Consider the following 15,812-nt stretch of genomic DNA (forward strand, 5'->3'; position numbering starts at 1 on the left):
TTTCGGAGGCCCGGTAACTAATGAGGACAGAGCGAGGGGCGGGGTTCAGGGTTGTGGTCGCGACCTAGTTAAGGTCTGCAAGGGTGGGGCTCAGTGAGGGCAGGGTTTAGAGCCCTAGCGTTGACAAAGACTAGGCCCTGGATTCCCGGAAGGGCGGATCCAGCGAGGGGCGGGGCTAAGGGCTCAGCGGCGTCTGTATCCCACGCGTTAGGAAGCTGGACTGCAGGGAAAGCTGGGGGTTTTAGACCCTGCGGCAGCGCCGCCGACGCCATGGGCGGGGCCTAGCGGGAAGGGGCGGGCTCAGTGAGGGCGGGGTTAAAGCTTAGCCGAGAGGATACCAGGGGCGGGGCCCACCGGGAAAAAGCGGGCCGGAGCGGGAGGCGGTCAACCGGACCCACAGGCAACGCGCGGACAACCGCACGAGCTGACAGCGGCAGGGGGACGGGTCGGGTCGGCCGAATGCACGGCGTGCCGCCGCCATGACAGGTGAGCGCGGTCCGGGGTCGTGCCTGCCATGCGGAGACAGGCACGCGGCCACGGTGGCGCGTAGGATCCGAGTGTCTCGATGCCACTCCTCGCTGCGACGGCGAGTGACCTTGCCCGTGACTGCGTGCCCTGTCGACAGGACGACGGCAGAGCGGCTCGCGGCCCAGGGCTGGGTTCTTTGGGAGCGAGGCCAGGCCGGGTCTAGGAGGGTGCTTGGGGGCGGGGGCCATGGACAAGCTCTGGAGAGTTCTGGTGGGCAAAGCCACGTCATGCCCTGGAGGCTTCTGAGCGTTAGGAGCCGAGCCTTAGCGTGTTCTGTGCTATGAGGCCAGGTTAAGCCATTGAAGGTTCTAGTGGCGGGGACCAGGTCTTGGGTGATTCCAGGAGGGCAGAGGCCAACGTATGTCTGCAGGTGGGGAGCTGCTGGCGTGAGGATCTGTGGCCTGGCACTAGGAGGTGAAAGTAATTGGTGGTAAGGAATACTCTCTGGGGGTCTACTGTGCTTCTATCAGGAGATATAGAAACTTCTGATAGAAGGCTGTGTCTTCTATTAGGAGTCCCCTGAGGAGTCTGCCCAACAGGTGGTGCCTTCCTGGGCAGTGTGTGGTACCTGTGGGACTCTGGCATCTCCCAGGCTGCACCCCTTGTCCAGGGACAGGCCCGAGGGTATCTTGCACACAGACTCTGTCTCCCAAGGCTTTGTGCCCCATCTGGACTGCCCCAGCCCCTCCAGCTTTTTTTTTCCCCAGAATGCAGTCCCTAGCCCAGCCATCCTCCAAGGGCCTCTCGGAATGGGGACCCACCCACCACCTTCCTGATCCTGAGCAGAGTGATCCTGCTCTGTGGACCTTTCCCTGTAGGAGAAGCTCCATGAGAGTAACGGGCTAGTGAGAGTTCCTGCCAGTGTAATCAAGGAGTGTGGTGGCTTCCAGAAGCCATACCTTATTTCAGGGAATTCTTCTGAGGTAAAAGTCACCTAGGGTGACCCACAGGGTCTGGGAGGCCCCTGAAGTCCCTGTTCTCTCTGTAGCTGTCACTGGAGTCCCAGCCTAAGTCCCACATACAAGTAAGATTTGATGGGCAGGAACCTGGTGATTTCCTGGACACCAGTGTACCAGCCTAAGCCAGAAGAGACCCCAGGTACTACTCACTCCCCTGTCGTCTCTCTGAACTGTTTTTAATCTGTGGCTGCTATTTCTGAGTAAAGTTGATCCTCTGACCTAGGGTTTCAAATGTGATGGTTTCAAATACGTGGATTTTTTTCAGTGCATACATACTACTACCTGACCTGAGGTTGGCTGAATTCTCAGATGCAAAATTATGGATATGGAGGACTGACTGTAATGTGTGGATTTTTGACTCCTCAGGGTCTGTCCCCCAACCCCCTCACTGTTCAAAGGTCTATTGTACCTACTGTGCATCTGGTCCTGCATCAGATGCTTGCTCCTCAGGCCTGCTGTGTGGGAAAGTATGGAATATCTCTGTGTGTGAATGAGGAAACAAAGACTCAGCTTGGGCAGGTGCCCTAGACTGCTGGGACAGTCATTGGCGGAGCCAGGACTAGACCTTGACCAGGCCCACCAGTCCCCATTCTCCCTACAGTCTCTGTGTCCTGGGCTTCTAGAGGCCTCTTTCCTCAGAGTCCTTCATTTTGGGGATGGGGACCTAGGGCCCAGAGAGTACAGGCCTGGGAGGGCCAAATGAACAGGCCTGCAAGGCTGTAGGTCCCAAGTTCCGGGCTTACTGTCTCCATGCACCAATAGCAACCTGTCTCGTTCTGGAGCCCTTACGAAGGGTCGCAGAGTGAGCGTGTGGAGCCTTATGCATCTGTGCAGGGCCCACACTTACCAGGTATCACTGTAGCAATTACTGTTGCTACAGAACCAGCCCCTTCCTTGTGGTGTGCTGGCAAGTGGGCCATTGCAGCTCCATGCCTGAGGCCAGGTTGGACACTGGGACAGGAGAGGATTCTGGGAGATTCATTTTGAGAGGGGAGGTTGAGGCCCAAGCATCTGGACTTTGTTGGGGGTGGTGGTGGGTGGGGAACTCAGGAAAGTCTCTTGAGGGGAGGACAGTGAGTGTGAGTTAGCCAGGTGGAAACCATAGGGAGAGGTGTTCTTGTTCCCGGGAATCCGAGGCAGAATGCTGCAGTTGGGCGTTGCTGTGCAGGGTTGGCTCAGTGGCTGGGAGACCTGGTGAGGGCAAGTGAGGCCAGCTCCCACAGGGCCTCCAGTGCCAGGTCAGGATAACAGGTTGGCCAGCCCAACCATGCTTGTGGTGCCAGTAGGGCAAGGTGATGGGGGAGGGGCACTTCCGTGGTCACACAGTGGTTAAGAATCCACCTGCCAGTGCAGGGGACACGGGTTTGATCTTTGGTCTGGGAGGATTCAACATACCACGGAGCTTCTGTGCCCGTGCGCCACAACTACTGAGCCTGTGCTCTGGAGCCCATGAGCCTCAACTGCTGAGCCCGTGTGCTGCAGGTGCTGAGTCCACCTGCCCTAGAGCCCGCACACTGCAACTACTGAGCCCGTGTGCCTAGAGCCTGTGTTCTGCAACAGGAGAAGACACTACAAACAAGAGTAGCCCCTGCTTGCTGCAACTAAAGAAAGCCTGCATGCAGCAGTGAAGACCCAGCACAACCAAAGAAAAAAGCAACGATGGGGGAGGTAGGGCTTAGCAAAGGCTGCTGGTGAAGGTCTGGTGAGTTTTTTTGCCAGAGCATTCGTCTTCCTCCTTCCTATAAAAACTGTCTGGGACTGTCACTTGGGGCCAAACTGGTTTCCTTTCTTGTGCTTTGTCATGCCTGTGAATGGCCACCTGGGTGTGGTTTGTGTGCACAGCTCACAACGGCCACAGGAAGCACAGGGCACGGCAGAGCCTGGAGCTGTGGTCCCCAGGCTGTGCCATTATGCCAAGTGACTCACAGCTCCAGCCAGTGGCGGCTCCCCTGGCTAGCAGCCTGCAGGGTGGGAGGAGCCACTGCAGAAGTGCTGGTCACTGTCCACTGACAGCCCTTGCCCTGAGCCTTGGACCTATGTCCATTCGTTCCCGAACTCTTTAGTGAGTGCTTAGTGTGTGCCAGCCCTATGCCAGTGCATACACTGGCAGCACACACAAGATGGCCCATGGCTTGGTCAGAAGCAGACATGATGCAGCTAAATTGCATGATTAATTAGTAGATTGATCAGAGAGGCAGAAATGGGCCCCAACACTGTGCCTGGGTCCTGAAATCAATCCATCACTCTCCAGCTGATTGAGGTCTTAAGCAGGTACCTTATCTACTTATTGTGCCTCAGTTTCTCCTCCTGAAAATGAGGGTAGTGGTCATGCTTGTGTAGCAGAGCTGATAGAAGAATGATGATGCACAGAGCTCTCAGAATGCCCAAGCAGGGGTCCCAGTCCATGAACTATGGCCAATATTATTAACTGTTTAATCAGAGAGGCTACAGGTGATGAAGCCGGGTGGCCAGGAGGGCCCTGCCACGTGTTGGTGACAGCTGTCTCTGCTTCCCTGTCCATGGCTTCTTTACCATGTTGGAGCTGCTGACAAGTCTGTCTTCAAAATATACTTTCAGAGACTGGGAGAATCACAAGTTAGAAATTCTTATTCTGGGGGGAATAGACCATCCAGGGGGAGGTAGCATCAGGAGACAGAGATGAGAAGGTAAACGGTCTATTGAGTTGGGCCCACGGAAGAAATCGGGAGGAGGCCCTACTTGTTCCAACTCAGTGACCCTATTTTTTAAAAATCAACTTTATTGAGGTATTGTTTACTTATAAATACACTCATTTTTAGTGAAAAATTCTCTGAAGTTTTGACAAATGTATATACTCATGGAACAACTGGCCCAGGCCAAATCAAGCTAGAACGTTTCTGTCACTCCAGAAAGTCCTTCATGCTCCTTTCCAGTGAACACCACCCCATCCAAGAATTCATCTCCTTTCTGTGACTGTTGTTTTTGTCTTTAAAATTCAACAATGGAGGGTTTCCCTGGTTGCTTAGTGGTAAAGAAACTGCCTGTCAATGCAGGAGACACTTATCCCAGATCTGGGAAGATCCCACAAACTGCAGACCAGCTCAGCCCTTGTGCCACAACTATTTAGCCTGTGCTCTAGAGCCCGGAAGCTGCAACAGCTGAGCCCCGTGCAGCCTAAAGCCCTTGCTCTGCAACAGGAGAAGCCATTGCAATGAGAAACCTGTGCACCGCAATTAGAGAGTCGCCCCTGCTCACCACAACTGGAGGAGAGCCCGCACAGCAATGAAGACCTAGCACAGCCAAAAATAAAAGAGATAAAATTTTAAAAGAAAAAAAATTCAACAATGGAATTTCCAAATAGTATTTCTTATTAATTACTAGAATTTATTTTTGGAGCGTCTTTAGTTTATAGACAATTGAGCAGATAGCACAGAGGGCTCCCCCCACCCCATTTCCTCTATTATTAGTATCTTGCATTTGTGTGCAATAAGCCAATAGTGATACAGTATTATTAATTTCAGTTGTTGCTAACTAAAGTCCATATTAATATGATGGATCATTCCTTGTGTTGTATACTGTATGAGTTTTGAAAAATTCATGATGTCCAGTATCCACTATTACAGTATCATACAAGAAGTTTTACTGGGTTAAACATCTGTGCTCCATCTATTTATCCCTCCTTCTTCCATAACCCTTGGCAACCACTGATCTTTTTACTGTCTCCATTGTTTTGCATTTTCTAAAATATATACTTGGGATCATATAGTATATAGCCTTTTCAAATTGGCTTCTTTAACCTTTAACAAAATGCATTTGTTTTCTCAATGTCTTTTTGTAACTTTGTAAGTCTTTTTTATCACTGGGTTATATTCCATTGTAACTTATTAAACTGAACCACAGTTTAATATATTATCCACTAACCTTTATATGTATTTTGTTGTTCAGTAGCTAAGTCGTGACTGGCTGTTTGCAAGCTTGCTCAGGCTCCTCTGTCCTCAACTGTCTCCTGGAGTTTGCTCAGATTCATGTCCATTTATATGTATATATGTGGTAAAATATACAGAACATAAAATTTACCATTTTGACCATTTCATTGGGATTAAATACATCCACAGTGCTGTGAAACTGTGCATTTCAAGAACTTTTTCATCATCCGAAAGGGAAACTGTGTACTCATTAAACAAAAACTCCCCTTTCACCCCTACCTGCAGCCCCTGTTAATCACTATGGTACTTTCTCTGTCTTTAGAATTTGATTATTCTAGATAGTTCATATAGTGGAATAATACATTTGTCCTTTTGTATGGGCTTCCCCGGTGGCTCAAATGGTAAAGAGTCTGCCTGCAATGCTGGAGACCCGGGTTTGATCCCTGGGTCAGGAAGATCCCCTGGAGAAGGAAATGGCAACCCACTCCAGTATTCTTGCCGGGAAAATCCCATGGACGGAGGAGCTTGTGGGTTACAGTCTATGGGGTCACAAAGAGTCAGACACGACTGAGCAACTAAGATAACACTTCTCTTCATTTGTCCTTTTGTGTCTAATTTATTTCACTTAGAATAGTGTTTTCATGGTTCATCCATGTTTTTGAACCCATGTATTAGAATTCCGTTTCTTCTTATGATTGTATAGTATTCCATTGTATGTATACCATATTTTGTCTATCTGTTCATCTGTCTGTGGACACTTGGGTTGTTTTTACCTTTTGGCTTTTGTGAATAAATGCTACTCTGAACGTGACGTGCACATATCTGTTTGAGTCTCTGCTTTGAATTCTTTTGAGTGTATACCCAGGAATGGAATTGTGGATGTATTTAACTTTTTGAAGAACAGCCATACTGTTTTCCATAGTAGCTATACCATTTTACCTGCCCACGGAGTGCAAGAGAGTTCCAGTTTATCCTCATCCTCATATTCATATTCCCTCTCTCCATATATTTATTTTACCCTAATGAGTATGAAGTGGTATCTCATTGTATTTTGACTTGCTTTTTGCTAATGACTAGTGATGTTGAGCATCTTTTCATGTACTTAGCAGTCATTTGTCCACCTTTGGAGAAATACCTGTTCAAGTATTTTGCTCATTGTTGTATTGGTTATTTTGTAGGATTTTTTTTGTTGTTGAGTTGTAGGAGTTGTTTTTATATTCTCTCTCTTTCTATATATGTTAATCCCTAACCAGATATATGCTTTGCAAATATTTTCTCCCATTCTATAGACTGTCTTTTCACTTTTTTTTTTTTAACTCAAAATAGGGTTAATTTCTGGACTTTCTAGTCTATTACATTGGTCTGTATGTCAGTACCACAGTTTTGATTCCTGTAGCTTTGTAGTAAATTTTGAAATGAGGAAGTGTGAATCATCCACTTTGTTCTTTTTTCAGGATTGTTTTGGCTGTACAAGTCCCTTGAGATCCCATATGAATTTTAGGATGAAAAAAAGATAAAAAAAGATTTATTGCAGTTTGGATAGGGGTCACATTGAATTCCTGGATCACTTTGGGTATTATTGTCATCTTCACAATATTAAGTCTTCCAACCCATGGACGTGGAATGTCTTTCCATTTATTTGTATCTTTTAGCATTTCTTTGAGTAGTGTTTTGTTGATCAGTGTACAAGTCTTCCATCTCCTTGGTTAAATTTATTTCTAAGTGTTTTATTCCTTTTTTAAGTTCTTTTTTAAGAGTTCAGCGTTTTATTGAATGTGTTACTGAAGAAGTTTGTCAAAAAGACCAAAGCCCATGGCATCATTAGACTTTTCAGATTCTTATTTCTTTGCCTCTGCTTTCTTCTCCTCAGCTAGGGCAGCAGTGGTGAAGAGGACTGGACCTACGGCTGGTGCAGCGCCAGCTGCTAGCGGCAGATCCACTAGCCCCCACATGGCAGATGAGGCTCCCGATGTTGACACTGGCCAAAGCCCTTGCAGACAAGCCTGGCCAGAAAGGGTCAACACTTATATAGGCTGCTTTAAGGAGGGCACTGGTTTTGTTGTTGTTGGCTGCACTGGGTCTTCATGCTCCATGCGGGCTTTCTCAATATGTTGTTCAGTTGCTAAGTCATGTCCAACTCTTTTCGACCTCATGGACTGTAGCATGCCAAGCTCCCCTGTCCTCCATTCTCTCCCAGAGTTTGCTCACATCCATGTGCATTGAGTCAGTGATGCTGTCTAACCATCTCATCCTCTGCCAGCCCCTTCTCCTTCGCCTTCAGTCTTTCCCAGCATCAGTACCTTTTCCAATGAGTCAGCTCTTTGCGTCAGGTGGACAAAGTATTGGAGCTTCAGCATCAGTCCTTCCAGTGAACTTTCAGGGTTTATTTCCTTTTGGATTGACTGGTTTGATCTCCTTGCAGTCCAAGGAACTCTCAAAAGTCTTCTCCAGTACCAAATTTGAAAGCATCAGATCAACACTTAGCCTTCTTTATGGTCCAATTCTCACATCCGTACATGACTACTGGAAAAACCATAGCTTTGACTAGGCGGACCTTTGCTGGCAAATGATGTGTCTGCTTTTTAATGCGCTGTCTAGGTTTCTCATAGCTTTTCTTCCAGGGAGCAAGGATTTTTAAATTTCATGGCTGCAGTCACCATACACAGTGATTTTAGAGCCCAAGAAAATTAAATCTGTCACTGCTCCCACTTTTTCCCCCTTCTGTTTGCTGTGAAGTGACGGACCAGAATGCCATGATCTTAATGTTTTGAATGTTGAGTTTCAAGCCAGCTTTTTCACTGTCCTCTTTCACCCTCATCAAGAGGCTCTTTAGTTCCTCTTCACTGTCTGTCACTAGAGTGGTATTATCTTCATATCTGAGGTTGTTGATATCTCTTCCAGCAATCTTGATTCCAGCTTGTGATTCATCCAGCCCAACATTTTACATGATGTACTCTGCATTTAAGTTAAAGTAAATATTAAGTAAATAAGTATTTAAGTTAAATAAGGGTGACAATATACAGCCTTGTTGCACTCCTTTCCCAGTTGTGAACCAGTCAGTTGTTCCATGTCCTGTTTTAGTTGTTGCTTTTTAACCCACATACAGGTTTCTCAGGAGACAGGTAAAGTGGTCTGATATTCCCATTTCTTTTAAGAATTTTCCACAGTGTGTTGCGATCCACGCAGTCAAAGGCTTTAGCATAGTCAATGAAGCAGAAGTAGATGTTTTTCTGGAATTCCCTTGCTTTCTCTGCGAGCCAGTGAATGTCAACAATTTGATCTCTGATTCCTCTGCTTTTTTCTAAACCCAGCTTGTACATCTGGAAGTTCTCAGTTCACATACTGCTGAAGCCTAGCTTCAAGGATTTTGAGCGTAACCGTGCTAGCATGTGAAATGAACGCAATAAATAGTACAGTAGATTACATGTTCTTTGGCCTTGCTCTTCTTTCGGATTGAATTGAAAACTGACCTTTTCCAGTCCTGTGGTCACTGCTGAGTTTTCCAAATTTGCTGACATATTGAATGCAGCACTTTAAAATCCTTTAGAATTTGAAATAACTCAGCTGGACTTCTGTCACCTCCACTAGCTTTGTTTGTAGTAATGCTTCTTTTTTTTTTTCTTTTACAATGTTTCCTCTGACAGGTTACAAGACAAACACCCAGTCTGCCTGAGTTTTAAAAGGTTATTTCCTTTGCCCCACTTGAATGACCAATAAAGACATAAGTCCAATTGGCAGAGTGAAAGTGGGTGTGTAGTAATGCTTCTTAAGGCCCACTTGACTTCACACTCCAGAATGTCTGGCTCTAGATGAGTGACTGTACCATCGTGATTATCTGGGTCATTAAACCCTTTTTGCTATAGTTCTTCTGTGTATTCTTGCCACTTCTTCTTAATCTCTTCTGCTTCTGTTAGGTCCTTATACCATTTCTGTCCCTAATCATGTCCATCTTTGCATGAAATGCTCCCTTGATATCTCCAATTTTCTTGAAGAAATCTCTAGTCTTCCCATTCTGTTTGTTTTCCTCTATTACTTTGCACTGTTCATTTAAGAAGGCCTTCTTATCTCTCCTTGCCATTCTCTGGAACCCTGCATTCAGTTGGGTACATCTTTCCCTTTTTCCCTTGCATTTCGCTTCTCTTCTTTCCTCAGCTATTTGTAAGGTCTCCTCAGACAACCACTTTGCCTTCTTGCGTTTCTTTTCTCGATGCATATTTCTCAACACTTTTATTTCTGACACTTTTGGTTACCAAATGTGTGTGGGGGTTTCCTCTGTCAAGCAATTTTCCAGTTCTTTGGTGGACACCAACTGGGTGTCCTATAAATTTAACTCAATTCTTACACCATCTATCTGGAGAGTGTCAGATCCCATAGGTTCACTTTAGGCTCAGTCCCACAAGATTGCCCCCACTTGAAATGCCAGTCACCAGTCCAGGCTGCTCCCTGTGCTTCTAACTGACTGGCTATAAATCAGATTTCCCCTGACTGTCATTTGCTAGAGCAGTTCACAGAACTCAGGAAAACACTTACTATTCACAGTTTGTTACAAAGGATATTTCAAGGATACAAGTGAACATCCAGGTGGAAGAGATACACAGGGCAAAACATGTGAGAAGGGGCATGGAGCTTCCATGCTCCTCCCAGGCACCTCCATGCGTTTAGTAACTGGGAGGTGCTCCAAACCCTGCTTTGGTTGGGGGAAGGTTATGGAGGCTTCCTTAGGTAGGCATGAGCTTCCCTGGTGGCTCAGCTGGTAAAGAATCTGCCTACAATGCGGGAGACCTGGGTTCTATCCCTGGGTTGGGAAGATCCCCTGGGGAAGGGAAAGGCTACCCACTCCAGTATCCTGGCCTGGAGAATTCCATGGACTGCATAGTCCATGGGTTGCAAAGAGTCAGACACGACTGAGTGAATATAGGAAAGTGAAGTCGCTCAGTCATGTCCAACTCTTTGCAATCCCATGGACTGTAGCCTATCAGGCTCCTCTGTCCATGGGATTTTCCAGGCAAGAGTGCTGGAATGGATTGCCATTTCATCTTACTGTAAATCACAGTATCACAAATCTATTCTGTCAGTCTGTGTCTTTTGATTAGAGAGTTTAATCCATTTACATTTAATTACTGATAAAGGACAACTTGTTTCTACCTTTTTGCTGTTTGTTTTCTGTATGTCTTGTAGCTTTTTTGTCCTTCATTTCTTCCATTACTTCCTTTTGTATTGATTTTCTGTAGTAACACATTTTGATGTTCTTTTGTGTATATTCCGTGGACATTTTCTTTGTGGTTACCATGGGGGTTATGTTTAATATTGTAAGGTTACAGCTATCTAATTTGAATCGATACCAGCTTAACTTCAGTCACATACAGAAACTCCTCCTATATAGCTCTGCCTGCCCGCACACCAACCCCGCATCCCCTGGGTCCACCAGGAAACAGGACAAGCTGCCTTACATAGGTAAGGTGGTGCACTTGTTCAGGTAGCTAGGGCTGCAGGGCCTTGGGACCCTTCCTCAGAGATTCTTTGCCATCTGCCCACCAACTTCTTCCCATCCACTCCCTGCCTTTAAAGTTTTGTCATTCTAAGGGACATTCTTAATGGGAAAGATAGTGTAACAGTGATGTTTTAATGATGATTCTGAAAGAAAAAAACAAAAGGAAAAGCATTTCCCAGCCTCCTGGGTAGCAGGCGTGTTGGTCTGCTGTTTGTGGCAGCTTCCCAAGGCCTTGCAGATACTATGTCTGGTGGCCATGCCAGCGAAAAGTGGCCGGGCCACTCTAAACCCTGTGCTTCTGTCTGTGTGTCTCCTGTCCCCACGACAACAGTGGCTGTAGGAGCTTTGGAGTTGGGCCTTCTCTGTGCTGCTGTGTCCTTCCTCAGGCCTGCCTATTTCCAGAGAGCACTGGGGGACCCTGCAGACAGAAGACTCTTCACCCTTCTGAGTTTTTTTGTGATAAGCTCTCAGGCATAGAAGAGAGGAGGAACCAGAGGCTCTGCTCTGCTCTTGAGCACTCTGTACCTTTATCACTGCACCCACCCACCCCACTCTTTTGCAAGGGGATTGGCATGACATGGGGGATTCCTGGGCTTTGCATGAGTTGGGATGTCAGCAGTTGTCCAGATGCTTACCGCTGGTACACCTTTTGGTGGGCACAGGACCTTCCTGTGAGGAGTCCCTGCCATGGCTGTTTCATGGTGTGTGGGACTCAACACCTCCTCCTTGGGCTGTGCTGGCTCATGTCCTTCTGTGTTCTCTGCTTCTGTTTCAGAGCAAACCTACTGTGATCGCCTAGTCCAGGACACTCCTTTCCTCACCAGTCTCGGACGCCTGAGTGAGCAGCAGGTGGACAGGATTATCCTCCAGCTAAACCGCTACTATCCCCAGATCCTCAGCAACAAGGACGCGGAAAAGGTGCCAAGGAACCTGAGGCTGCTCTCCCATCCCTTCCTCTCTGGGCTGGGAGAAGCGGGGGGCAGGACAGCTTGGAGGTGAAAACCTATCTCCTTGGGGTGACCTTAGGCCTAGAACATCATTTTTTTGAGCTTTAGTCTCTTTAGATGTCATCAGAACTTCTAGCCCCTTTCAGAAATGCTGGAGGATCACAGAAGAGGTGTGACAACATGAGACAGACCTGGGAGGGGGAACAGGGGAGTACCAGGGTGGGAGGGGAGCAGGGATACCAGACTCTACTGAGTGCTGCAGAACTCTTCACTCAGCATCTTCCAAAAGTTCAAAATGGGCAATCATCTTGGGTGTGATCTGGCCCGTCCTGTTCGGGGACACTGGATGAGAGTGGGTGCTCCTTGTGCACCCCACCCACTTCTCTGGCTCCCTTGTGGCAGTGGGGGTGGGTGCCAGAGACTAGCTGGGGCTCTGGGGCACATGACCTGCCTCCCAGCTGGGTGACAGAGCGAACCCTTCTCTTGGGGCCACATGCAGGGCTCTCTGGAGGGTTGAGGCCTCTCCAGGGGACAGATGATATTGATCCTCGACAGAGCTAGAATCCACCCACACACCCTGCTACTGGCTCAGATGCTTGTTGAGTTATAAACGTAGTCCAGTAAGTTGAAAAATAGGGGCTCAAATTTCTGTCTTGTAATTAAAAGTCTAATATGCATTCACTATTTTAAAAAAATTTTGAAAAGCTTCAGATGTTGACATGAGAAAAAGGAAACTGCACACACACACCCCCCCACGGTTCCTTTCCTCGTAGGTACCCATGGTTTCTGCTGCACACCTGCCTTTGCTTTGCGTTTCTGTCCTTTTGTGGTTCAACTCTAGTTTCTGGTAGAATGGTCCCCCACCAGCAGGTGGCAGCACCGGCCATAGCCTCCATGTTCTGGGAGTCGGTGCAGGTACCCTGTCCATTGACCTTTACAACCATATATGTTTCAGTCAGCCACATCGAAAAAGCCACCTTTTTCTCTCCTTAACCCTTGATATCGGAGAAGGCAATGGCACCCCACTCCAGTACTCTTGCCTGGAAAATCCCATGGACAGAGGAGCCTGGCAGGCTGCAGTCCAGGGGGTCGCTGAGAGTCAGACACGACTGAGCGACTTCACTTTCACTTTTCACTTTCATGCATTGGAGAAGGAAATGGCAACCCACTCCAGTGTTCTTGCCTGGAGAATCCCAGGGACAGGGGAGCCTGGTGGGCTGCCGTCTATGGGATCGCACAGAGTCGGACACGACTGAAGTGACTGAACAACCCTTGATATATTTTTTAAAACTCGAATCACATTCCTGTAGACTATGAACTACTAGAAGTTATCATTTATGCCATTACCTTGAAGGTTCCCTATAATGATCGTACCGTGTGGGTTTATTATTTCCTTTTTTACACGTGGGAAAACCAAGTTAGCAAGCCGCTAAGTTTCCACACTTGGAATAATGCCACCACCATCTTTCTTGGTGACCTGTCGAGGCCTCCAATGGGAGTGCAAGGATTAGTGGCCATGTAGCACAGTCTTGGGCACCGCATGGGAGTGGTTGAGTCTTTGGTATCAATTGCTACCTCCCCATGGTTGTTCCAGCCACGAAGGTGGCATCACAGCCATTGAGAATGCTGGGGCTGGGGGGTGAATCCAGAGTCCTCCAGCCTGATCTGTCTGTGCCCCTTCCTCCTCCAGTTCCGGAACCCCAAGTTGTCTCTGCGAGTGCGTCTCTGCGACCTCTTGGGCCACCTGCAGCGGAGCGGTGAGCGGGATTGCCAGGAGTTCTACCGGGCCCTGTACATCCACGCCCAGCCCCTGCACAGCTGCTTGCCTAGCCGGCACGCCCTGCGTAAGTGCGTGTCCCAGCCCCCTGGCCTTGGCATCTCCTTGTTCAGCCCTTCACCAGAGACAACCCTCTGGTTGTGTCTTGTGTGACCCTCAGAGAGTGTAGAGAGATTATTTCAGACAACACAGATATCTCTGTCTCCAAGGCTCCCTGTCTCTGTCTCTCCATGTCACTGTATGTGTCTCTCTCCTTCTCTCTGTCTCCCTTTTTCTTGTGCTATTTATTTCTTACACAAAAGTATCTTGTGCATGTAGTCCTACCGTTTCCTCTATAATCTAATGAACCTGGGAATTCTTACACTTCTGATCAGAACTAGCTCACAGCTGTAGGCTATACCAGCCTTGAGTGAACAGCCTCCCACGACAGAGGTTGTATCTACTTTCACCCAGGTAGAGCCTCATGGTGTGGATGTTTCTGTACAGTAGTCTCTGGCACAGATGGCTGGTCCAGGACAATGTGTTTTGGTTTAGAAGTGCCAGCCCATGACCCAGGAGGCTTGAGAGGGATCCTCTGATCTGCCAGGATGGGTACAGGGAAGGCACAGGTAGGGGTGGCAGCTCAGTCTTGAGGCCTCTGCACCCAGGTCCCCAGGGGGAGTGGGTACTGTCCCTCAATCCTCACATGAAAGGCTGGAGGCTGTGAGGGCAGAGGTGGCTCACCTCAGGCCACTCAGCTGGACCGGGGGCCCCAAGCACAGGCTGGCAGGCCTGGGCCCTGAGCTGCGGCATGGAACAGCCCTGTCACCCCAGCTGTCAGGACCACACAGCCCTGCCTGGAGTCAGGGACCTTCCAGGGTGCCCTCAGGGTTATCAAGGAGCTGGTTGACTGGGGAGCCCCAGGGAGGTCTGGGGAAGAGAAAGGGCGCCCTGCCTTCACTCAGCACCATTGGACTTGGGACAGGCAGGTGTTTGCACTGTTGGGTGCCTTGTGATTGCCAGGGAACAATGAAATCCCCATCCCATGGTCCTCAAGTTCCCATGAAGTGGACAAAAGGAGAAGACCCCAGACTGTGCAGGGGTCCTTCCCTGGTGCTGACTGCCCCCCCTCCCCCACCCACTGCCCCAGACACAGCATGGAGGGCTCAGCACCCGCACAACCCAAGGGGCCTGGGTGGTCTGTGGGGAGGGGCCTTGGCGGCCCCCTTGGTGGCCCCCTTGGTTTCTCGATGGCAGGCGACCACCTTACTCTCCAGCTCCCCCATGACTAACCACGCCCTGTGATTTTGTTTCCAGAGAACTCAGATTGCACAGAGCTAGACTCGGGCAACGCAAGCTGTGAGCTCAGTGACAGGGGTAACCGCCTCCCACTTTCCTTTTCTCTGTCCCCTGACCCAGGGCTCCACCTCTGTCTCGGGGGCTTCTCATTCCAACTTGGGTTCCAGTCCTGGCTGCCCATTGGACAGATCCCCTTAGGGTGCTCGCTAGGGGTATCCCTGCCTGGCTGACCCCAGCACAGGGTGTGAGCCTGTCCTCGAGGCCTCTGGACCCCTCCCCGCCCCTCAGGGCTCGGGGAGCTGCTCATGCGCATTTCTCCCCAGGACCTGTGGCCTTCCTGACCTGCCTCGGCCTGGCCGCAGGCCTGGCGCTTCTCATCTACTGCTGCCCTCCAGGTGAGTGATGCCGGGCCAGGCCTCGGCCAGTCCTCCCCACGCCCTGGGGCTGAGCCCTGCCAGATGGACGGAGGCCCACACCTGGGGCCCCCCCTTGTGACCCAGTGTGGCATGCCCGCCGTCCCTTTCCTGCCATGCTGACCTTGTCCAGGTCCTGGGTGGGAGCAGTGCATGGGGACCCCACATCACTCAGGTGTGGGCTGGTGATGCTGCGAGGATGAGAGAAGGTACCTTCTTGAGGAGTTCTGAGACCCCCTTGTCTTCTAGACCCCAAGGTGCTTCCAGGGGCCCGGCGTGTCCTGGGCTTCTCCCCTGTCATCATTGACAGGCACGTCAGCCGCTTCCTGCTGGCCTTTCTCACAGATGACCTGGGGGGCCTCTGACCGACCCCAGCCCTGCCCACCTGCGTGTTTGCTCTCCAGGGGCTTGCTTCTTTCCTAAGTGTTTATTTCTTGCTATTTATAATTTCTGTAATAAGCACTTTACTTTCATTGTACAGAGGTGTTCAACAATATTAAATGTTTGAGTCTCA

General features: G+C 49.1%; 1 protein-coding gene and 1 non-coding gene across 5 annotated transcripts; one reads left to right on the forward strand and one right to left on the reverse strand.

Moving 5' to 3' along the window:
• CARD19 (caspase recruitment domain family member 19) lies at positions 1-15,812 on the forward strand. Of its 4 annotated transcripts, none has more exons than XM_006072265.4 (6): positions 6-486; positions 11,659-11,878; positions 13,521-13,678; positions 14,904-14,963; positions 15,209-15,280; positions 15,548-15,812. In XM_006072265.4, the coding sequence occupies exons 1-6, from the start codon at positions 480-482 to the stop codon at positions 15,661-15,663; spliced, it is 633 nt and encodes a 210-aa protein (XP_006072327.1). In that variant the 5' UTR covers positions 6-479; the 3' UTR covers positions 15,664-15,812. The 4 variants fall into 4 exon arrangements, with proteins under 4 accessions (XP_006072328.1, XP_006072327.1, XP_006072330.1 ...); XM_006072267.3 differs by having other exon boundaries at positions 291-486; positions 11,659-11,801; positions 13,521-13,674; XM_006072266.4 differs by lacking the exon at positions 14,904-14,963 and having other exon boundaries at positions 1-486.
• On the reverse strand, positions 9,019-9,145 carry LOC112584131. Its single transcript, XR_003108477.1, has one exon. It is a non-coding gene; the product is annotated as a small nucleolar RNA SNORA27 (small nucleolar RNA).

Source organism: Bubalus bubalis, chromosome 3 (genome assembly GCF_019923935.1).
Source record: "Bubalus bubalis isolate 160015118507 breed Murrah chromosome 3, NDDB_SH_1, whole genome shotgun sequence".
NCBI lineage: Eukaryota > Metazoa > Chordata > Mammalia > Artiodactyla > Bovidae > Bubalus > Bubalus bubalis.

Coding starts and splice junctions, on each gene's coding strand:
- CARD19 (XM_006072265.4), top strand. Junction 11,879..13,520: donor GGGGGCAGGACAGCTTGGAG/GTGAAAACCTAT, acceptor TTCCTCCTCCAG/TTCCGGAACCCCAAGTTGTC. Junction 13,679..14,903: donor AGCCGGCACGCCCTGCGTAA/GTGCGTGTCCCA, acceptor TTTTGTTTCCAG/AGAACTCAGATTGCACAGAG.